We start from the raw sequence: 23,651 nt of genomic DNA, 5'->3' as shown, positions 1-23,651 counted from the left end.
AAATTAAAATATATATTTATAAATTTTACTAAAACAATAATTAAATTTTTACAATATTTTATTATTTGTATTCATTATAATAAAAATGATTTTATTTATTTTTACTAATAATGTTTCAATAAATAATTTTAATTCAGATTTATGAAAATTTAAATAAATTATATAACTTTCCAATTTTTTTTTAAATTATTATATTAATTATCTCTTTTCTATATTAATTTTATTGAATTGTTTTTATTAAAATTAATGTTATTTTCTATGGCCCGTGTTAAATAGAAAAAGTAAACTGAAAGTACTGTTAATCATTTGTGTTGAATTTCGAGGTTATGTCGCATGGCATCTATTAACCACCGCTTAAAATCTAGCTCAAAAACAAGCCTCGTGTGATGCGTACGGCTAGAAAAATATCATGATTTACAGCGCCGTCATCGGCAAAAAAATCAAGCGGGAAATCCAGCGTCAGAAAACAAGCCTCGTGTGATTCGGGCTTTACGTATTATTTATGTTCTGTATCTGAGTTTGAAGCTGTTCTAATCACTTTGTCAAAAGGCTATGCGGGCTATGCATTTAAGAGCAATTTCATAATGAAAACTTTATTAACAAATGTACAAACACAAACGAAAAGAGGAAACACATAATTTGTCAACTGATACAAAAATAACACTGACGTTGCTAAAGGTGCGCCACACCTAACGAACTAACGAACGAACATGTCGAACAAGAAAATACAAAGAAGAACGAACAGGAACAGGAACGCCTCAAAGCAGTGAGGGCTTGAATCTTTTTGTTCGAGGATGTACCGTGAAACGTCAGATTTATTATTTAAAGTGGCGGGAAAGAGCAAAATTATTTAAAGTCATCAAATTACAAAATTTGACTGACCACCCAGTAAACCACAAAACATAACAAAGCCATGAACGTTACGTAACGCTGCCACGTTCGCACGAAGCAGGTACGTAACCTGGGAGGCACACAGAAGTATCTATTTCGCGGGCATGAACGTAACGGCTGTTTCGTTGCACACTAAAACACTGCGGTTGCATTTTTGCTACGTATCAAAGTTGAATAAAAAAGCGTGTAGGTGTCTTTTATGTTACATAATTATTTAATTAAATTTCCTGCAAATATAAAATCAATTTCGGATATTTAGTAATTTTATTAAATAATATCATTTATATACAAAATTTACATATTACATAGTTGCAACATTGGAAAACTAAAATTTGATAGTCCATAAAATGTTAACCTATAAAAATAAATATTTATTTATTCATAATATGTATTATGTTTAACTCTCTTGGCAACTTCAGTTAAATCAGACTTGGCAAAGTTAAGTCTTGCGTTAAATATGCTCAACTCACTTGCATCTGTTAATGTATCTGAAATAGAACGAAACATCTTAGTAATATTGTAAACAAATTTTTAATTGAAAATATTGTGAACAAATTAGTCATTTGTGAACATTACCTCTAAACATACTCCTTATTTGAAGTTGATGACTATGTAGTACTTACAATCATATGACAGAGATAATTATTCGATGAACACACTTAATAATTTTCTTGCATTGATTTTATCCTCTTAATTTTTAAGACGTGAATTTTCTAAAAGTAAAACATTACATATTAGTACTAAATCATATTAGTTAAAATTCTCTTCATGTAGAACCTTAATATACCAATTCTGTAACACAAGATCATCAGACTCGAAATACTCAACAATTCATGTTCTCTTCAACACTTAATCCATATAATGTGTGATATCCGGTGTATTCTTTGTTTTCCTTCTCGCATGCTTTTAAGTCTTGCTTGTTTCTTTGATGACAATTTATCTTCTTGATTAGAGCAAATTTCCCTAGTTTGAAATCCATTTTGACATAACCCATAAGGGTTATGAGCAGTCTTTCTCTACAATTGAAAAGCAATTTATATCAGTTTTTGCTTAACTGAATAGTTCTGATGGAATTATAAAGAATATGTATAATACCATATATATTACACTTATCTACCTATAATTCATATCATATCACTGAATTGAGGTTATGTGATTTTTGACTGGTCTGTCAGAAATTTCAATAAATATGTGATAAATCAATTATCACAATACATAAACAGAATTTGCATTGAACACGACCTATATACTGAAAATAACTAATTAATCATTAATATAATAATTTGTAAATTTAAAAAAAAATCCGCACAATTATACTCACCTCTGGCGTTTTCGTATTAAATATATCACTTTCCTAAAAGTAAAACATTACAAATTAGTACTAAATCATATTAGTTAAAGTTCTCTTTGTGTAAAACATTAATATACCTATTCTGTAATACAAGATCATTACTTAAGAAATACTCAACAATTCATTTTCTTTTCAACTCTTAATCAATATGTGTTCTTATTTATCGATATGTGTTCTTATTTTTCTTCTTGCATGTTTTTAAGCCTTGCTCGTTTTTTTTGGTGACAAAGGATCAATAATTTCTAATATTTTATCTAACTTTGTATTTATCTTCTCTATTGGAGCAAATTTCCCTAGTTTGAAATCCATTTTCGTAAGGGTTATCAGCACTGTAATTTTCTCTACAATTAAAAACCAACTTATATCAGTTTGTGCTTAGATAAATAGTTCTGAAACTAATGGAACTATAAAAAATGAATATGTATAAAACTATATAACTTACTTCTCTTTATTCATATATCACTGAATTGAGGTTATATTTCTGACTGGTGCGTTAGAAATTTCAATATTGCATGATAAATCACTTATCACAACACATAAACAGACTTTGCATTGAAGACGGCCTATACTATACTGCAAATGACTAAACATTATTATAATAATTTATAAATTAAAATATGTTTCAGTACAATTAGACTCACCTTATTTGCCGGTTTCATATTAAATACTTTTGCAGCTGACTGTTTAACTAATTTCTACAACTGATTTCGCACTAAATATAAAAGCAATTAATAAATAACGTTTCAATAATTGAAATATCTTGCATTTCAAACATACACGATAAAATACTCAATTCTGTGTCCACGATGCACTAACTGAGTTAACCTATAATTAATTTGACGTTTCGCTCATAAAACACTTCACGGCTATTTCAAAGGCTAATCTATGTGACAATGCAACGTACCGCGCCACGTACCGACAGAAACGCGTCGACGGTGGTTAAAGATCACAACTATACGTAACAGCATCGGTTTTTTTTACTTAACATCAGTTTCGAAACGAAAGTTACAAAATGAGTTACGTAGATTTAACTTCTGTGGTTTACTGGGCAAAAATACACGAAGAACTCTAAAAGGGTGTGACCAAAAATTTTAGGTGGAAACGCCGCTTAACTGATTTTAAGTGAGGACTAATATAATACATACAATATTTTTATTATACCTTTAATATTTTAGTATGATTCTTCCAGACTGCAAAATCTATCAAAATCATTAAGAAATAGCCCGGCAGATATTCACCGAAAAATATTAAGTACGATTACGAACCATTATTTTACTTCGAATAAGCTACGTGGAACAAAAATTTTACACTTTTTTGCTAATTTTGGCCGGCCACCTCGCGCCAAACTATGATCAACGTTAGTCCTTATCGAGCTCAATCAAGCTACATCGAATAGCTTTTAAATTGAAGTTTTCCAGCCGCCCTTTAGAAAACGTCGACAAAGTGTTAAAAAATCGGCTCACATACTTTTACCAAACTTAATCTCATTCGATTCAGAATGAGATTTGAATCAATTGATATTTGAAGATCATTTGAAATTAAGAAATCAGATTTTCTGGCGAAAACTCGGGAAGTTAAAAAAGACAATAACTTTAATAACCACATTTGATGATTCAGTCGATCGATTGAATCGATCAAATCTACTGATCAGTAGATGTGTGATCCTGGTAAAAATGTATTCCGAATATTTGCTTTCAAAATTAATAATGATTAATAATGATAGATTAAATTTCCATACGATGTTTTTGTTTTCTCTTCTGTCATTAAAAACATAAGATTTTTGAATTCAAATTAGATTAATCAGTATCAAAATTATGTGAAATTTAAAGAAATCAAAATGTCAAATATTGCATCGCAGCGCATAAAGCGCGAATTCAAAGAAGCCAGCAAAAATGTAGGCAATTCTTCGGAAACAATAAAAATAGAAATGATTCACGACAGTTTAACAGAACTTAAGGGAGAAATCATCGGACCACCGGACACACCTTATGAGGGAGGACATTTTATTCTTAGGATTGATATACCCGAATCGTACCCTTTTAAGCCACCGCACGTGCAATTTGTCACCAAAATTTGGCATCCGAATATTTCTTCTGTGACAGGTGTTATATGTTTGGATGTTTTGAAGGACGAATGGATTGCGGCGATGACTTTAAGAACAGCCTTGCTGTCAATACAAGCGTTGTTATCTTCAGCAGAAGCGGACGATCCCCAAGTAAATAAAAGATGATATTAGTCTTAATTGTCTAATGCGACAGCAATAAATATCATAGATATTAAAATTTTATCGAAATCTTATACAATATATATAGAATTCGAATAGCTACAGAAAAAAGAGTACAAGATACCTTTGACAGTCAACTTCATATTTTCATTACTCATTATTATGTTTTCTTCAAATAATATTGTAACTTGCTATTGAAAGTCGGTGTATAACTATGGGAAACTAAATCACTTGCAACAGATTATAATCTCATTTAATAAGTAATACAGCAACTCTTATACTACTCCAGAGATTTTCTCGTTTAACACGTTCGCGGCGGGGCCGATTTTTTGGTATGTTTTGCTGTGTAGCCCGCCCCGTGCGAGTCACGTGTTAAATAATGTCATTTATATAAATAGTAGAGTTTAACTCTATATTTTCTCGATGTTTAAATCTAATTTGCACTGACGACTCCAAATCTCTTGTAGAATCTGTTTTTTCTTAAACTTCATTCTTCTTTTGTACTTAAAGCAGTTCATGTCTTCCAAGGCTGGATATCATAAGGGTATCGTCATCTTATTCTGACATCATTTCTTATTCAGCAGCTTTGATTGTCATGAACCATGATTTATTTTTCAATAATACCATGAGGTCAACGGATTTTTCAAACTGAATTTACCACCGACTTCAAGTGCTTCGCTGACCAATCATTCCCCACATAAATTAATTAATATAAATAAAACTAAAAATTGCTTTGAATTGGGTCGTCAAAATTATATTCGATATGGTTCCTTTTAAAAAAGTTTGATAAGATAAAATTAAAGACTATTTGCCATTATATTATATAACCTTGTTCTTATTTTTAGGACGCAATGGTAGCGAAACAATTTAAACGGCGACGTGATCTTTACGAATTAACAGCCAAACATTGGACAAATGTCTATGCCGGTGGGCCCCATATTTGCCCAGATTGCGATGAGAAAGTTCGTAACTTAACCGACTTGGGATTTGCAAGCGATAATGCGAGAAGCATGCTCTCATGCTGTGATTGGGATATTGAAAAGGCTCTGGATCAACTATTTGGCTAAACTCAATATATCATTATTTAATTTTTCACAATAGAAGTATTGCAATTTGATTTATATAGTGTGAAAGCGTTTTATATTTTATAATAATCAGAAACAAAAATAAATATTTCAAAAAATATATATAATAAAAGTAATTTATTTTTACATATTAATAAAAGTAATTCATCGATCATTATGTATTTTTTATTTATTTAAGTATGAAATCATTTGGGAAGGTCAAGCAGAGAAGAATGTAATAATAACAAAATCAGAAGAATCTAATAAACTAGGTGGTCATATTTTCATTGGATCTAAATCTGAAACTTATCAAAAGATTTAAATCTGAAACATATATTGCTTTTAGAAAAACGCGCGACACAAGGAAACCTGGGACTGTCCCAGCCAAACCGGGACGTGTGGTCACCTTAAATAATTCTATGTTTATAACACATCCGCCTGAATTATATAATTATATATAATCATATAAAACCATAATAAATTACAAATTTCAATTTAATCAATACATATAAATATAAGTATTTGATATTTAAATTTATTGTAATGATTTATGTTTATGCAAAACAAATTTTGAATGATTGAACGCTTTTTCATTAATTCTCATTTTGCTATAGTTTTATCTTTTCATATTTTTCAATTCATTGTCTATTATTCAAAAATGATGGAAACAGTACACAAACAATATTTGTGCAAAACTAAGAGTGACAAGATTTTGGGTATTGTACTAATATAATAATTTTGACGACTCACAGCAAAAACTGGATGGAACCTAACAAAATTAATCAACTGATATCTGTGTTCGATTATGAAGCAATAGATTTCCATCAGTGTAAAAATTTGTTTGAAAAATATGGAAAATAAACCATAATTTCTTGATATATATTGAAAATCATTGAATTTCAAATATTTAAAAAAAAAAGTAAAATTTAAGTTACTTAATTTTAATAGTTTAAGTTTTTTCATTATAAAATAAGTATTACAAAATGATGCCCCAATTAAATAATATTTTAAACCTGCATTGACTCCTCTTTCGGTGTGTCAGTTATAACTAGTTCCCTATTTTCATAAGCTAGAAATCCATGTAACTCTATAAGAATGCTGACAAGAGTATCACCTTGTTGGCTGAAATTTTTTTATTAGAATTTATATTTTAAAATAATATATAATAAATTGATGCAGTCATTCCATATCTTTTAAAAAAAATTAGGTTTCTAAAGAATTCTTAACATATCAAATTAATCAAAATAATTTTATTACCTGTTTATTATATCCTTTAGTGTGATACGAGTTGGATCTTCAGGCTTAACCATATCAAAAATTTCATCCTTTATATTTTCAAATAACACAGGCTCTGCTCCATGTGCTTGCATTTGTTCTTGTATTGACTGAAATCAACACATTAATAAAAATATTTGAATAAAAATTGGAAGATATATCCACATAATAACATATTTATTTTGCGTGTATTTATAATTAACCTATTTATCCAAGTTTACTTTATAAAATTTTATGAATTGATTAAAAACGTGTCAATTCATTTGCCTCACACGATCATTTCAAAGTATATTGCAAACCCAGTAAGTATAGAATATTTATGATTTATGCACTTTTATTTTAAATAATAATATATGATATATTATGCTTTAATAACCATGATTATACAAGTTTATAAACGAAAAGTATAATTACCTTAAAGAAGTAATTCAGAGTAAAACCAGTAAGATATTTCTGGGAATCAATATCAAGTATTTTAAAAAAATATTGCAAGCTCTGTGGTTCATGCCTGTTTTCCATAGCTAGCACAAAATCTAAATATGTTTTGTAATCCATTTCGCCTTGATATGTCATACATTCTTGAAAAACTCGGTCCAAAAATGCTGATGTTAAAGTACCTGAGCCATAACTATATAAAAAAAATTCAATGAATATGATAGTTGAAAAATTCATTATATAAATATATATAGATAATATGTATATAACATAATAAACAAATATTATATAATATTATATTATATATTATATTATATATTATTATAAGATATATATGTGTGTGTGTGTATATATTCATATACATATATTATTTTTTAGTTAAAACATATAATTATGTTTCTCGTAAAAGACAGTTAGTACATATGCAAACAAAGGAAATAAATTTATCTGAAATTCAAATGAAATGCTTTTGAATTTATTTTTTGGCTAAAGTTGTACAAAATTATTTGGTTACTGTTAATTTCAAAGAAGCATTTCGATTGATCAAGACACTTTTGAATTGAATTTTGAACTGAAAGAATTTTTTTAAAATAATATAAAATAAATTTACTACTAAAACTTAATAATGGGTCATTTCGTAGATTCCCTAAATAATTTCGTAGTTTTTATATTTGTTCAATAATCTTAAAAAAAGAAGAGAAGAAGAAACCAATCAGATGCCAGTCATCATTACTTTTTTAGTGCAAACTTTTACTATGAAACTCAGGCAAAAGGTAAAATTTACTGACACCTAGCCACAATCACTGGCACATTTTCTAATTATGCCTAAAACAAAAATAGTTACAGTATATTTCTGTTATTACGTAAGCTAATAATAAAGTTTTAGATGAATATTATATATGTGCTTGTGCCCTATTTTGCATTGAACGTACAATTATATGAGAATATTATTAAACAAACCTGGACAACTCGTCTTTACTCAACATTCCATTGTGATCTCGATCCAGTTTTAAATAATGACCATAAACCTGAAGTGCTGATGGAGCTGAAAACCAATTTGTGTCTTGGGATTCTTTTGGCAGATTATTATCACGCAACTAACAACAAAATATTAGATATATATGTCAATTTTGGAACAAAGGATAATATTTAAAACGGTATTTTATAAAACAACAATAATACATACTTCTAGCAGTTCCTCTAGAAAATTTGAAGCTAAAATATTATCAATTAATACTCGACCAGTTCTCAAAGGATCTAAAAAAAACATAAATTTACGAACTGCAGTACATACATAAAAACTGTAAAAAGAACTTTCTAATCCCTTTAATTGTGGTAATGTAGGTATCAGCTCTTGAATATAAGCCTCCAACTCCTAAAAAAAATATACAAATATAAACTATATAAATAAAATAAACACTAAAACAAAGGTTTGAAAAATACTATAATTGATGCATTTATCCATGATCCATTGATCCATTAAATAACAAAGGTAAATGTAAATACTCATTATGTAAAGGTTTTAAAATGGGAAAACTTACATCAAATTATTCAATAAGAATAATGAAAATAAGAACATTTAATTATAATTCAAGAAATTTGCAAGAAATTCTTAGTATTTATAAAATAAAACTTAGTTTATAAAACAAAAAACTGATAGTTTAACATATGAATAGTAAGAATTATCACATTTAACAATACAATAGTAAGCATGAATAAATTCAGTATTATCATTAATTCTGTATTTTTAACAAAAAAAACTTTATTATTCTCTCTCAAGGTACAACTAAATCAATATATCCACTAGCTGTGGAAAATTATATAATATAGGTCTAGTTACCGCTTCATATAGACTGCCTTGCCCAGATACATCATAAAAATTCAGACCAATTCGAGATTGTCGTAGCCAAACTAATCTCATTATATGATTAAATAAAGTCATTATGTTAACAAATCCAGGTAAATCATCTTCCTGCAACTGCACAAAAGAACTTATGGTTAAATAATGCCTGCAACAAAATATAAATTTAAATATCATTATATTAAAACATAAAAAATTATAAATACAGAATTGATATTATTACTCAAAGCAATAAAATCAAAAAGAAATAAATATGCATCAGTTATGTATGTTTATATCACCATAAAAAAAGGCAATTTTAAACTACTCTCAAGTGACATTTTGACTTCTCATTTCATGCAATAATATAATTGTTAGTCTTTGTTTGTTAAAAGACCAAATAATATTTGAAGAAACATAATCAATACAAGTTGTGATTGATATCACTTAAATGGTTTATGATAAATTATGCTTTAAGGTTTTAACAATTAAAATAAAATCTATTTCTAGTGCTACGCATTTTTTATAAGACTATAATAATTTGTAAAAACATTAGAATATAAATGCTAGAGTAATTCTAGAAATTATTTCAGTTTTATATTGAAACACTTTTTAGATTATTAGTTAATTCAACTTTTTGTTTTATATTTTAATTTTGTTTAGGAATAAGAAATTTGCGCCTATACTGTGCATGTACACTGTCGCATTTTTATCTTGTATTGGGACAAGATTCGCTCCAGATATAAATAATACAGAATATTGTGTTAACAACGTAGATACAGTAGAAACTCGATTACCGGACTAATTGTTGCCTAATCGAAAATCCGGATAATCAAATGTATGAAATATAACATTGTGTATTTATTAAAAATAATAAATACATACATAGATATCAACGTAAATCAAAGTTTATTAAGAAATTAACTTTTACTTATGTATTTACATACATATTTTTTTAGATTACATTAAATACATTTACTAAACTCAATAAATTGCAGCATCAATCATGCAAAAATTCGACTTATAGGTTTGTACATATTTATAAATTGGTCACAGTTAGTATTCCGGATAATCACAAATCTGTATAACTGAGGTCCAGATAAACATGTTTCTACTGTATATGAGAATTCTACAAATATAGCTGTGTATAATTGACATAACTTCATTTAAAAAAATACAATCAAAATGTTACAAACAAATATACCTTGCCCTTTTATCTGCTAGCTCCATAACTCTGCAATATCCCTCATAATTTATAAATTGCTCTTCACCACAATTTCTTGTGTGGTATTTCTCCAGTAAACCATATAAAGATTTTAATTCATTATTATTAAGTACTAATGAACTTTTTTCTTGAATAAATAATGAACGGGATTCTTCATTAAATTTCTTAATAAGGTCTGATGATTTATAGTCATCACACATTATTTTGTAAAATTTTGGTATTTTTTGATAGGCACTTGAATCTTCCTTTGATAATTTTAATTTGCATTTGTCATAGCATAAGTTAAAAGTATTTTCCTCCAAAGTTTGTGAACATTCTTTGTTTTGTTCGGGATCATTCACGGATAATTCTGAAACAGATTTTTCTTAAACTATTATAAACTATTGAAAGATAAAGTAGAAACTTATTAGATTTATACCTTTATATCTACTTATTTTCTTTTTAAATATTTCTTTAATATCCATTATTATATAAAATATAAATTTATAAATAAAAATTTCGCTCACGCAACATACATAACCTAGAATTAAATCAAAACAAACACAAACCAAACAGGAGAAGAAAGTTGGCTACGTGACAGGTGCTGCATACGCTGACGATAAGATCATAGATAAATAAACATGAATGGATGCAAGAGAGTGGCAAGAACTCGACTGAAGTTAGCCGTGTATCAATGAAAAACGTAATTTTGTAAATTTTTAGAAATATTGGAATTCAATAAGTTTTTGATATTAAAATTTAACTTTTGAAAAATCTTGAAATAAGTGCAAGTGTGAAATATATTAGAAAAAAACTTTTTCAAATTATACAATATTTAAATTGTGATTTTGCTTGGTAATTAAAAACAAACGCATACTCAAAAGTATGGGTATAAACGCCAAAACTTATTTCTTTTAAACAATATTTGAATTTATGGTTCAATCCAGGGCTTCTTAAACTTTTGTCATTAGCGACCCCATTTATGACTGCGAGTTTCTTGACGACCCCATTTATGATTGCGAGTTTCTTGATGACCCAACACAAATATAAAAGAAAGATAAATTATTATTTTTAGATGATTTATTTATTAGGTAGCAATATACATATATACACATGTCCTTATATAGTTTTAGAATTCGTTAAAAAACATACAAAAAATTCAATGTGATGTTATAAAATTATATATAAATTAGACATAAAAATCTGTTGCGATCCCAAAATTTCCTTACCCATAGTTTGAGAAACCATAGTTCAATCCATTAATTGCAACATGTTTAAAAAATATTATAAAAAAAATCATATTATAAAATATTCAAATTATTGAATAAATTATAATATTGTTTGGTATTTATTATTATCAAAAAGAATCCTTACTCATTACATTTCATTTTTTTATTAGTTTCAATTTAAACTACAATTCAATTTCAATGTGTACTATTATAAAATATATTAGAGAGAAAACTATTTTATTACTTACTTATTTTATTAATAAGTAATTTCAATTCTTAATAGGTGTTATCGTAAAATAAATTAGAGAAAAACTATAATAAATTTAAATACTCACGTAGTTATACAACACAACTGTAGAAAATTATTCTAATTTGCATACATCGACGAGTAGCAATTTTAAACAAGGATTAAGTTCTCCAATAAATGCATTTTTCGACCATTTAAAAATAATTAGTCAATATATGTTATAACATAAGTAACACGAAAATGAGTTATATATATATTTTTGAGTTTGAGTTTTGAGTTATATATATATATATTTTTTTTAGATATTAATTCAAACACACACAAAAAACATTTTTACAAAAAAAAAATTAAAATTCTTTGTTTCAATTTTCCAATGCATTTTATCTCTACGCTTCTATGCTAGCTAGAGGCTGTTACGGCGACGATATTAGAAGGCCGTGCAAAATTTTCCAGACTTGAAACTTAAAAAGACTTCAAACAATAGTTTATGAGTTTTACATAGTTTTATTTACATATCTTATGATTAAATAAATTTTATAATAAAAATAAATCGCAGATTTTTGTCATGTTGAAGTACCCAAAATGATGCAACTTTTGTATGGTGGACCTCTAAAGGGAGGTCCCAGGGGGTGAACTATGGGCATGGATAGATCGGCCTTCCAAAGTTACTGGGGTTCGGTCATACAGTTAGGACATTATTAAGGCGCTCTAAATGAGCCAAAACGGATTTTTTTAAAATTTGACCCAATCTTTGGGTGAATGCACAAGACATCAGAATTCATTTTAGAGATTTGGTTTCTTCGGCAAAGTATCTTATTTTGATCCCTAGATCATATGTGTATGTGACTTTTTTACCCATACAAATCGACCCGCCCTAATATATATATATATATATATATATATATATATATTTGTACGAGTGTATAATTTGATACTTCTTCTAAACGGCTATTCAGATTCTGATAATTGCTTTTAGAGTTTGTCAAAAGAAGTTTTTAGGATTTAATAAACGATAAAACTACAGTAATATTGTAGAAATAAATGGCAAAAATTACAAAAAACACTTATCATTGTTTGACATTGAAAACATTGGAGATGTCATCTGCTAGAAATGCCAGTTAATTATGAGCCTAAGTAATATTAGAATATAATATACAAGACAAATGCAATGTCTACATTATTATTGCTAAATTGCTAAAAAAATTTATTAAATTATTAGTAAGGATAATTAACAAAATGTACCTAATAATATAATACGTAAATTATAATTGCCAAAAAGCAACTATTATATCATACGAGATTATAAAATTTATAGACTAAACTAGTGGTGCGGCATCGTGCCTTAAGGCAAATTGCTGGAACTTCCCGTATCGTAACGAAATGTTCGAAAAATACTGAATGTTTTCAAATAGATTATTATAAATATTGTAACATTATCTAATATTTATAAGAATTATATAAACTGAATTGCAGAGTTGAAATTATTTGTTTAAAGAATATTAGAACTATAGTCAGAATTAAAAATAAAATCTGAATTATTTTCGATATACAAAAAATTTAAAAAAAAAATGAGAAAAAAGTTGAAACATTTTTTTTGCCAAAATCAATTATTTTGTTAAGACAAGCAGAAAGTTCTTTGAATCAATTGAAGTCCAAAATGTTCAGAAACCTTCAAAACGTCGGGAAATGTAAAAATTTTCAATTTCGATTTTCGGCCCATTTAATTTAATAATTGAAGCAATTATGTTGTGTGGTAAAATCAAGTGTGATATTGTTCCTTTACCGCAAATACTATATTATTTTTTCTGAATTTCTTATACTGCTTATGCTAAGACCACAAATGAATCACAAAGACAGGATATCAAATAGGATATTAAAAAGTATAGGATAGGATATTTAAAAAAATGGAACCTTTGAATTGTAGACGTGATGGGTACAGCCGTACAGGACAATGTCTGTCGGGTCGTCTAGTATATATACAAATATATATATATATATATATATATATATATATATATATATATTTATTTATTCATTGCAAATTTCAAATATGTATACGTATTCTAGAAAAGTATAATGTCGTTTTGCGCTTGGCTATTTGATAGGCAGTCGAAGGATCAACATGTTATGAAAATCTTTAATCTTTGTACCTTCCGACATAAACCTTGACGATGAAAGATTAAATATATAAAAATACTTCATTTCTAATAATGGCATTGAAAATTTATTTATTGATATTTATGATAACTTTGTAAGATATATTTTGCAAAAACGATATCTGGACAAGGTTTCAAGAGCGCATAGAATGCGCGTGGCGCTAATGAAATGTACATTATGTACTTTTATGTTTCTTTTATGTTGATAATAAAATTCGTTATTATCCGCGTTATTTTAGAGTAGAACTTTGGAATAAATATCGCTTGTTGACAAGCATATTTAGTTAAATCATTGTTTATGTCGTCAAAAATATTTTTTATTATTATATTAATATGGATAGAGCGACTGAAACTGAATCAAAAGTCCCGGCTTCGAGGAGCATGATGTCAAGCAGTAGTAGTAACATCGGTTTTCACTTGGAAATATAGATAGCAATATGTTTCCAAGTGAAAATAACTCATCCGGCATTACTGAATCAATAAAATATTCTCCCTATTATAGAATCTGTAAAATATTCACCCTATTATAGAAGTTGTAATAATAAAATTTATCACACAGAGGTGAGACAACTGTTTGGATTGTATCTGTAAAACCGACGTAGTATTAACACACTTTCTGCGGGCCGGGTATTGGTACCTGGTTTTAGGATTGTCATTCAACTGCGGGTGCGGGTATTTTCGGGTACTCGGTCCGACACGCTAGATGCGAAGAGCGAACGAAATTTCTTACTATGAGCGGTTGCAACGCTAGTTTTATATTTATTATAAAACTATAATAAAATTATAATTTATTCTTTAAAATTATTTTCGATACGTAAATACGTATATATTACATAAATATATGGTATTTTATTAAAGACGATATGTTTTACGTCAGCATTTTTGGTAAACAAACTATTTCTTTTAATACTATATTACCATTTATATATTTTGCTATCTTTGTATTTATTGCGTTTCGATAATTCATATAATTTAATTTTCTAATACAATGTTAAAATAAGCTATTACATTTTTACAAGCAATCGAACGTAGCTTATAAAATCATATTATTATTTATGTAATTAACTATTAGGTTTGTCACTAATTTATACACCATAAAAATTAATTTCGTATAATATTAAAAACAATCGAATTTTCAACGTAAAACTCTAGATTGTATATAGTATGATTATAAGTGATAAAGGTACTTTATACATGATTGGAGAATGGAATTACTTTGTCTAATTTACGTACCTGGCAACAGGTAATTTTATCAAATACAGTATCCGGCGAATAATAAAACTAATTCATTAATTTACTGTTGAATGACGAATTTTCGCAATGTTTTTATGGATTAGAGGTAATTTGAAAATGTATGATATCGTATTTTATTATCCAATTTCTTTTATTTGAAAGAATTTAATGGAATTAAATGTATTTAATAACCTGTTACTTCCTATTACCTAAATAAATCTTCAAATTTATATTTAAAATTTAATTAAAAATATTTATCATATTTAAAACAAGCATTTAAGCAAAAATAGTAAAATATAGTATTCTGATTAGAATGGCTTGCGAAGCAAAGTCAGGCTACATATGCAATTTAAAAATTTACTATGAAATGGCAATAGTTTAGAGAACTATATTAGATATATTAGAACCTTATTTAAATTTGTGGCATCATGTATACATGGACAATTTTTATAATAGTGTAAATACAAGTTTATTATTACTACAAAATAAAACTAGGATTTGTGGGACTATAAGAACAAACAGGGCCTTCCTAAAGAATTTAAAAATTTGAAACTTAAAAGAGAAGAGACAATATTTAGAAGACGCCAAGAAGTTTTGTCGCAATGCTTCAAAAAGAATAGTCCAAATGATTTCTACAATTCTAAACTTATTGCGTAAGAATGTGTAGTGTATAATCGTGTAAAAAACCTACCTATAGCAAACTTTTCTTTGTATTTTGATTAATTGATTTTTATGATTAAATTCATTTTTTTATTTCAGAGACTAAACTTATGAGTAATTACGTAAGAAAACGTATAGAAATTTTTTCTGTGTATTTTGTTTTAAATTTTTAGAATTAATTACATTTTTCATTTCATTGCCTAAACATATGTATCATTGCGTAATAATATTCAACTTTATTTGCAAATATTTTACCTTCAGTATTGATAGTTTTACCTTATAATAAGTTAATATTATAGTATTTACTACAGCGTATGAATTTAGGCAGTAAGTATTGTAAGTAAAAGACTGTGCTTTCATGCCATGCTTACGCATTCGCACCGTTGTAAAAACCCCGCTACGGGTACAAGTTAGCCCGAAATCCTATCCGCCGAAAGTGTGTTAAGTCAATTTAGGCCAACATTTACATGAATAATATTTCATTGAATTAATCAAATTATATTTGAAACAATTAATACTAAAATTATTAACAAAATAGTTTAGACAGCTTATAAACCTAGACAATATGAGAATTCAATATATTCATATGATTTATTAACATGGTTTATAAAATACTATAACAAGTGCAATTCGGTACTGATATAAAAATTTAGTAAACAGAAATAATTAGAGGTATGATTTTTGTAAATATTTTGTTACTTGTAAATTTATCTCAGAATTGCGGAAATGCTATCAAAAGTTATCTCGAATTCGGATAATCCGGAATTATAGGCGCATTTTAATTTACTATAATAACTGCGAATTCGCCAAATTACTTTATTTGGCACTGACCACACAAGGGTTATCTTAATGATATATTAACTGAGCAATTATGGTGTGAATACATTTCAAATAAACAAAAAAACTGTGAAACTAATATGGATTCGTAAAATATATGTGACATAAATGATCTTATATAAAAGCTATTTAGGGGTAGTAATCGGAGCGTTTTTGGTCTGAATTTTTTTACTGTGCTCCAAATTGCATGAGTTTTTGGAATTAGGTTCATCTTACCCTCAAGTTCAAAAGCGAAAATAATTCGGGTTCCGCCACCAACCCCCGAGGGGATGACACACCTTCTCAATTGTGTAATTACATTTTTTCAAAAATAACGTCGGAAATCGATAGAAGAACTAATTATAAGAAAAAAATCTTTTATAGTTTTTTAAAAAAACTAATACTTTTTAAGTTGCTGGCCACTAAAAATACATATATTTTTGATGACCTTTTAAAATGATGAATATATTTTACTAAAATATTTGCTCCAGTCAAGATCAAACTAGCGGTGTATGGCATCGTGCGTTAAGGCAAGTTGCTGGAACTTCCCGTACAATAATGAAATATTCGAAAAATAACATTTATTAAAAAAAATGCTTTTTCCTAAAAGCAATCGTTTCGTCAACACAAGCAGTTTTTTGAATCATTCAAATCGAATGCTCAGTTCTCTCAAAAGCACAATTTCTATTTTTTGCACTTTTTGCTCCGTATTTCCAAAACGGCTGTACTTGCCTTTGCCAAAAACTAATCATCACATCTCCCTATAAATAGGAAACTAATATTTTTTTATCTATATTCAAATCGGTTGATCCGTGCGCTCGAAAAGATATGCAAAAAAATTTCAATTTCGATTTTTTGACGATTACAATAACTTACTCTACGGGAAGTTAAAAAACAAAGTATATTTAGAAAAACTTAACTAACAAAAAAATTGATTTTAATTTATTACTAGTGTAAGTATTTAGTAGAGTACATAATATTTGTTAACTTTATTAAATTTTAGAATAAGATCTATACTACCAAATGATTCTTATAATTTAGAAAATAGATGGATAGGAAGGAAGTTTTCAAATCAAAATAAATGTTTCCAACAGTACATAGGTAATTTGACTTTTTTATTGGCTTTATAAACTTGTCTTTATGAAGTTTTTATAAAATTGACTTAGTTAGTTCATTTTATTAGTCTTACAATTAGATAATTATTACTAGCACGAGGCAAAGAGGCAAAGTCTGTAACTATATTAGTACCATATTATGAATATATGTACTACATGCATATATGTGTGTATAATAATTTTTATTTTTAACATAAAAAACTGTATTGTATGGCACAGATAATTGTTTTCAATCTGCAATCTTTACGATTATGATCAAGTATATTTTTAGATCGAGCGCAAATCTATTTGTAGACCATGAACCAAACTGGTTTTTTGATAAAAATAGATTTAGCCGAATTTTCATAACAAACATTATCAAGTTTTTGTACTTGAACCACTTAATTTGTGTCAACATCCATATTAGGTACACTGCTAAATTGTTTTTGTAATGTTCTACATATATATTTTGGAATAATTTTTATCATTGCCTTAGAATCTTTTCATTAACAAATAAAAAATAATTGCGCATTTTCAATATGCATATACATACAAAAAATGCGCGTGGCATAAGTTTTGTGTGTACAAAAATTATTTATAAGTTTAATTTTTATCTTCCCGAAGGAGAAGTTTATGTTTACATAAAAAAATCCGAATCGCTAATTTTATGTTTTCTCGACGTTTCAAGCCATTCTGAATCGAATGAGACCAAATTTGGAAAAAGTATGTGTGTGTGTGCGTGTATGTGAACAGATTTTTTGCTGTAAATCGACGTTTTTTTAAAAACGGCTGGACGATTTCAAAAATTTAAAAGCCATTCGATGTATCTCGATGAGGACTAATGTTTGTCAATTTTGTGCGACGATCGGCCAAGCCGTTTCTTTAAGATAGATAGATAAAAAGTATTTATTACAATAGCTGATCATACATATGCATTGTTATTTACACATATTTTTCTACCCTTGGGTACTTAAGTGGTTAAATTACATTATTGATCTTAATATATACAGTGAATATTGTGAATATAGCGAGATTACAAATTGAGTGGCAAAAAAGTGGCCGTTTCTTTATAAATCGCAGAAAAGTGAAAATTTTTCGACTACATTTTAGCCCGCAATTCTGAATCGATTTTTAAAATTCAAAAACCGTTCGAAAGATATTGGTTGGGAATCGTGCTGATTAGTTTTTGTTAGAGATCGGCCGGGCCGTTTTCTTGTAATTAGGTGTTAAAAAAATTTTTTTCGTCGATTTTTATTATTATTATTTGACGGTAATTACCATAGTCTTCTACATCATACTAAAATATTACGGCGATTCGACAACTCGTTTAACTTTAAAAATTAGTCAAAGTTTTCAAAAATTAGTATGGTCTTTTTGGCATTTGTCAAAATTAGAACTTTATCGACGTTTGCTCAAAAACGCCTGAACCGATTTCAGAAATTTAAAAACCATTTGATGCATCTCGATCTCAAAGTTTGAGATTTTTTTTGTTACAATTTATTTTTGTTAATCAAGACTTTAATTAAACAAATAACATTTGTTAAAATTAAAATTAGACGATTTACTTGGTATAACGATAGAGTACTTGGTCTTAATGAACATACTAAACAATTAAAGTCCTACAAAAAAAACTGGGTCAATTATAAAAATTATTGATTTTTGAAAATTTGCATAGAAAAAAATACTCCGACCGGGTTGAGTGTTCGATTTTCAATAATGTGTAATAAATCCACTTCGAATACTTTTAACTACTCATACATTAATATATTTCATGGATTAAGTCGATTATTTACACAAATCGGGAAGTTCATGTAACTTGCCTCAAGGCAAAATACCAATACCAACTAGTTTTTTTAAATTTTTCATATATTAATAATATTGAGTATAATTCAAACCCTAGCTCACTTATATTAAATTTTAGAAATAAATTACATAAATCTTTAAATGCTTTGAAGTCAAAAATATAGAGAAAATATATACAGTTAGCATCTCTGGAAAAAACACAAGCCCACACCCCCAGGGGCGGTTGTGACAGGCATGAAAATAGGTTGAAAACTATAGATATAAACAACAAAATGGTTTATAACAACTTTATTGTCGTTAATGACAATAATTTGTAATAGAATACAAAAATTTAAACAAAGCTTGTGAATATGATATAATAATATATGACAAAACATATGTTTTGAAACTAAGTTAAGAATTCTTTGTGAAATCCGTTTCTTTCTTATAATGAATTTTCCTTTTTCTTTTCCTTCGTATTTTTTAGTCTTAGTTAAGTTAGATTTTTTCATGTGTCTAATCTTAACGTGAATAGGGCAAGAAACAAATGTCACAACCGTACCCACAAAATTTATAACATTTGTATCCATAAAGAGATATTTATATCTACATTAGAAATTCTAATTGATGATAAGAGTAATATTTTTAAAATGCTCGAAATGACATTTATTTTATTTTAAACAACATGTAGCAGTCTTTAAATATTGTCCTGGTTTTAACAATTAGTCAATATGTTTTTGAGTAATTTTTTTTTTTGTATTTTCTAGTACCTAGCTTTATTAGAAAACAACCCGAAAATTGTCCTTTTCCATTATGGTGAAATTATTTTGTACTTTGGGTAGTGTGGAGCACAAAGGTTTAATTTGACTTTAAGCAATTATACAGTCTAAAATAAATAAACTATATTAGAACACATAACATGTATCAGACAAGCAATTATCGAGCTATGTTCCTTAAAATTTTCAGTTTATTTAAAAGTATAGAAATAAGTTTTTTTACTATATTTTCTGAAATTTGTCATATATTTTGAAAACAAATCATCATTATGACCGAACTAAATTATCTAAGCAAAAACGAATGACTGGTAACTACTAATGATCAACTTACAATTAGAGAAAAATAACAAATAAAGTGATATATCTGTATACTCATGAATAACAATTAACAGTTATTATTGAAAGAATTCGAACACAAAAACTAACTTTTGACTCTAAAATTAATGCGGTCTACAGATCATGTTAATGTAAGACACTGACTGAAAGAAATAATGGGAACTTGTTCGAGCAATCATACTTCATCTTTCTCCCTTTGAACCCTATCTGTAATGACAACTGTCACTACCAGAAAAGAAAATTGCTTATCCTGACACAACTGTACCCAGAGACACTGTCTTATAAAGCAAGAAATTTTGATTATTATTAAGATTTATATAAAAATACAATATAATATAATTATTTTCATATAACCGTTTGGCCACTAAATAACCATTCATTGCATTTTTTTCACCACATTTCCGATAACGCTGGACCTGCTTTTACCAAAAACTATACAACAACACAAAAAGAGTTTTAGCTGAATCATTATCATTGTATGATTCATTCTCTCAAAAATATAATAGAATTCTTCTGCACTTTTTTAAGCCTAAATAAATTTAACATTATACAAAATTATTAAAAATGTAATATAAAATATTAAAATTGGTAAAAAAAAAAAATTATTAAACTAGTTGGGTGTATGGCATCGTGCCTTAAGGCAAATTGCTGGAACTTCCCGTACCGTAACGAAATGTTCGAGGAATCTGAATGTTTTGAAATAGATTATTAGTAACATTAAAGTAACATTGTCTAATATTTATAAGAATTATATAAACTGAATTGCAAAGTTGAAATTATTTGTTCAAAGTATATTAGAACTTTAGTCAGAATTAAAAATAAAATGTGAATTATTTTCGATATACAAAAAAATTTTTTTGTCAAGCAGAAAGTTCTTTGAATCTTTTAAATCGGACGCTTAGTTCTCTCAAAAACTGCCATTTTTTGCACATTTAGCTCCGTATCTTCAAAATGGCTGGGCCTGCCTTTGCCAAAATCTGATAAACACTTCTCCCAATCAATACTAATTGAATGTTTTTTAGAACATTCAAATCGGATGCTCCGTTCTCTCGAAAATTCGATTTATATTTTCTGCACTCTTTGCTCTTTATCTCCGTAACTGCTGGACCTGCCTTTGCCAAAAACTAATCAGCTCATCTTCCTATCAATAGGAATCGAATCTTTTTTGAACCATTCAAATCGGTTGATCCGTGCGCCCGAAAACGTGACTGGAAATTTGAATCCATACATACATACACACACACAAACACATACACATACACTTTTTCTGAGGTATGCCAAAATGTTCAGAAACCTTCAAAACGTAGAAAAATGTAAAAAATTTCAATTTCGATTTTCGGCCCATTACAATAACTTGCCCTGCGAGAAGTTAAAAAATAGCATTTAATATTTATCTATTTGAAATAGTGATTATCTATATTTCTATTAATATTTCTGATATAATAATAGTGAGTAATACTGCCCTAGGGTAGCTGAGTTAAACTCCAACTCGATTCAGGGAAGGAGTAGTTTGAAGGTTTTTCCCATTTCCAATTGATGGGATGGGATTATTACTATACCTTATTAGCTTATTACTATAAATATTATTTATAGTAGGTAATAATATTAGTGAAATATAAATATCTAGCTTACTCCTAATAACTATTTAAAGATTTTACTGAAGAAGCAATTTTATATTCAAGATTGTAATATATAAATTAAACCCCTTATCAAATGATATTGAGTATTTCAAAACCAAATACTGAATAATAAAATTAACTGCAAAGAAGATGACTGATGTCAACAACTTCTGCATTGTCAAAAGTTATTTCTGTTTTTGTATTTATCGATATTGTCTATAAATAGATGAAGGAAGACAACAATGTGCAACAATTTAATCAAACTGATTTCGATGTTTTGCCGAAGCGATTATTGCTTATTTATGTTTTCATATAAAGTGTTCAGACTGGTTATTCACGGGTCATAAACAAAAGTTATCTTCGTTTTAATTTTTTTGTGTAAATTGGGTCGCAATTCCATATTTTATTCTGGTATTACTGGATATAAATAAGTCAGGACCTGCACCATGCACGGTTAACTTCTAAAAACCACAATAAACTATTGAACTGTAGTAATGAAGTAAATATTTATATTGTTAATATTCATAAATTTGTTATCTAAGTCGTGTCGCACTAAAATTCAATAAAACGATTACTCGACATGAAGCTTTCATAATTAAATTTAGCACATGGCGCAAAATGAAATTAATTATGTTTTGAAATTTAATTAATTAGAAACTAAATTCTGTAAATATTTACATCTCGGAAATAAATAAAATAGATATAGCTTATTACCATAAGCAGTAAAAAGTAATAAATTATAATAAAAAAAGTACATTTTAATAATTATAGAGAGAATATATTCTCTTTAATGCACAATTCAAAGTTAAGAACAAAGAAATAACGCTTATTTCGATTTATAAGAATTGGTTAAATGTATCATTTTGTAATTGCTCAAATATTTACAATTAACTTAAATAGTAGATTCCGATATTAAATTAAGTTATCACAAGTTGGTATTGGTATTTTGCCTTGAGGCAAGTTACATGAACTTCCAGAAATGTGTAAATAATCGACTTAATCAATAAAAAACAAATTAATTTATGAGTGTATATAAGTATTCCGAGTGGATTTATTACACATCATTGCAAACGAACGAACGAACAAGTTAACTTGGAGTATTTTTTAAAAGCAAATTTTCAAAAATCAATAATTTTTATAATTGAGCCAGTTTTTTGTAGGACTTTAATTGTTTAGCATGTTCATTAAGACCAAGTACTCTATCCTTATACCAAGTAAATCATCTAATTTTATTTTTAACAAACGTCAAAAAAACTACTCATTTTCTCAAACTTTGATAAATTTTAAAAATTAAACTAGTTGTCGTAAGACCGTAATATTTCAGTAAGTTCTATAAGACCATGATATATATCGCCAAAAAAATTGCATGAAAATCGGCTTAAATCAACAGTTAATTACAAGAAAACGGCTCGGTAGATT

At 27.6% G+C, this 23,651-nt stretch overlaps 2 protein-coding genes and 2 long non-coding RNA genes across 5 annotated transcripts; 1 reads left to right on the top strand and 3 right to left on the bottom strand.

Moving 5' to 3' along the window:
• Nucleotides 1-1,254: 1,254 nt before the first annotated feature.
• On the bottom strand, nt 1,255-1,904 carry LOC113371645. The gene is made up of 3 exons (XR_003366643.1): nt 1,679-1,904; nt 1,468-1,604; nt 1,255-1,379 (listed from the first exon to the last, which is right to left on the bottom strand). It is a non-coding gene; the product is annotated as an uncharacterized LOC113371645 (long non-coding RNA).
• Nucleotides 1,905-2,554: 650 nt separating this feature from the next.
• On the bottom strand, nt 2,555-3,025 carry LOC113371660. Its single transcript, XR_003366646.1, has 3 exons — nt 2,884-3,025; nt 2,685-2,815; nt 2,555-2,583 (listed from the first exon to the last, which is right to left on the bottom strand). It is a non-coding gene; the product is annotated as an uncharacterized LOC113371660 (long non-coding RNA).
• Nucleotides 3,026-3,995: 970 nt separating this feature from the next.
• On the top strand, nt 3,996-5,533 carry LOC113370634 (ubiquitin-conjugating enzyme E2-22 kDa-like). The gene is made up of 2 exons (XM_026611326.1): nt 3,996-4,457; nt 5,312-5,533. The coding sequence occupies exons 1-2, from the start codon at nt 4,080-4,082 to the stop codon at nt 5,531-5,533; spliced, it is 600 nt and encodes a 199-aa protein (XP_026467111.1). The 5' UTR covers nt 3,996-4,079.
• Nucleotides 5,534-6,518: 985 nt separating this feature from the next.
• LOC113370513 (serine/threonine-protein phosphatase 2A regulatory subunit B'' subunit gamma-like) lies at nt 6,519-10,855 on the bottom strand. 2 transcript variants are annotated; one of them, XM_026611188.1, is made up of 9 exons: nt 10,724-10,855; nt 10,285-10,654; nt 9,081-9,249; nt 8,555-8,615; nt 8,427-8,497; nt 8,201-8,337; nt 7,220-7,433; nt 6,788-6,915; nt 6,519-6,652 (listed from the first exon to the last, which is right to left on the bottom strand). In XM_026611188.1, exons 1-9 carry the CDS (start codon nt 10,767-10,769, stop codon nt 6,538-6,540), a joined length of 1,311 nt encoding a protein of 436 aa, XP_026466973.1. In that variant the 5' UTR covers nt 10,770-10,855; the 3' UTR covers nt 6,519-6,537. The 2 variants fall into 2 exon arrangements, with proteins under 2 accessions (XP_026466973.1, XP_026466972.1); XM_026611187.1 differs by having other exon boundaries at nt 8,427-8,615.
• Nucleotides 10,856-23,651: the final 12,796 nt, after the last annotated feature.

Source organism: Ctenocephalides felis, unplaced genomic scaffold (genome assembly GCF_003426905.1).
Source record: "Ctenocephalides felis isolate EL2017-DRISC unplaced genomic scaffold, ASM342690v1 CF-g0.4_SCAFFOLD_01492, whole genome shotgun sequence".
Lineage (NCBI taxonomy): Eukaryota > Metazoa > Arthropoda > Insecta > Siphonaptera > Pulicidae > Ctenocephalides > Ctenocephalides felis.
The sequence above is the reverse complement of the archived record's forward strand: the minus strand, read 5'-3'. Positions and strand labels throughout refer to the sequence as shown.

What these genes read in the sequence shown, in the direction of transcription:
- LOC113370634 (XM_026611326.1), top strand. Translation starts at nt 4,080, where the DNA reads ATGTCAAATATTGCATCGCAGCGCATAAAGCGCGAATTCAAAGAAGCC. An exon ending in CAGAAGCGGACGATCCCCAA is followed by an intron (nt 4,458 to 5,311) that starts GTAAATAAAAGA and finishes TCTTATTTTTAG; the next exon opens with GACGCAATGGTAGCGAAACA.
- LOC113370513 (XM_026611187.1), bottom strand. Translation starts at nt 10,769, where the DNA reads ATGGATATTAAAGAAATATTTAAAAAGAAAATAAGTAGATATAAAG. An exon ending in GAAAATAAGTAGATATAAAG is followed by an intron (nt 10,655 to 10,723) that starts GTATAAATCTAA and finishes AATCTGTTTCAG; the next exon opens with AATTATCCGTGAATGATCCC. An exon ending in AGTAAAGACGAGTTGTCCAG is followed by an intron (nt 7,434 to 8,200) that starts GTTTGTTTAATA and finishes TTTTTTATATAG; the next exon opens with TTATGGCTCAGGTACTTTAA.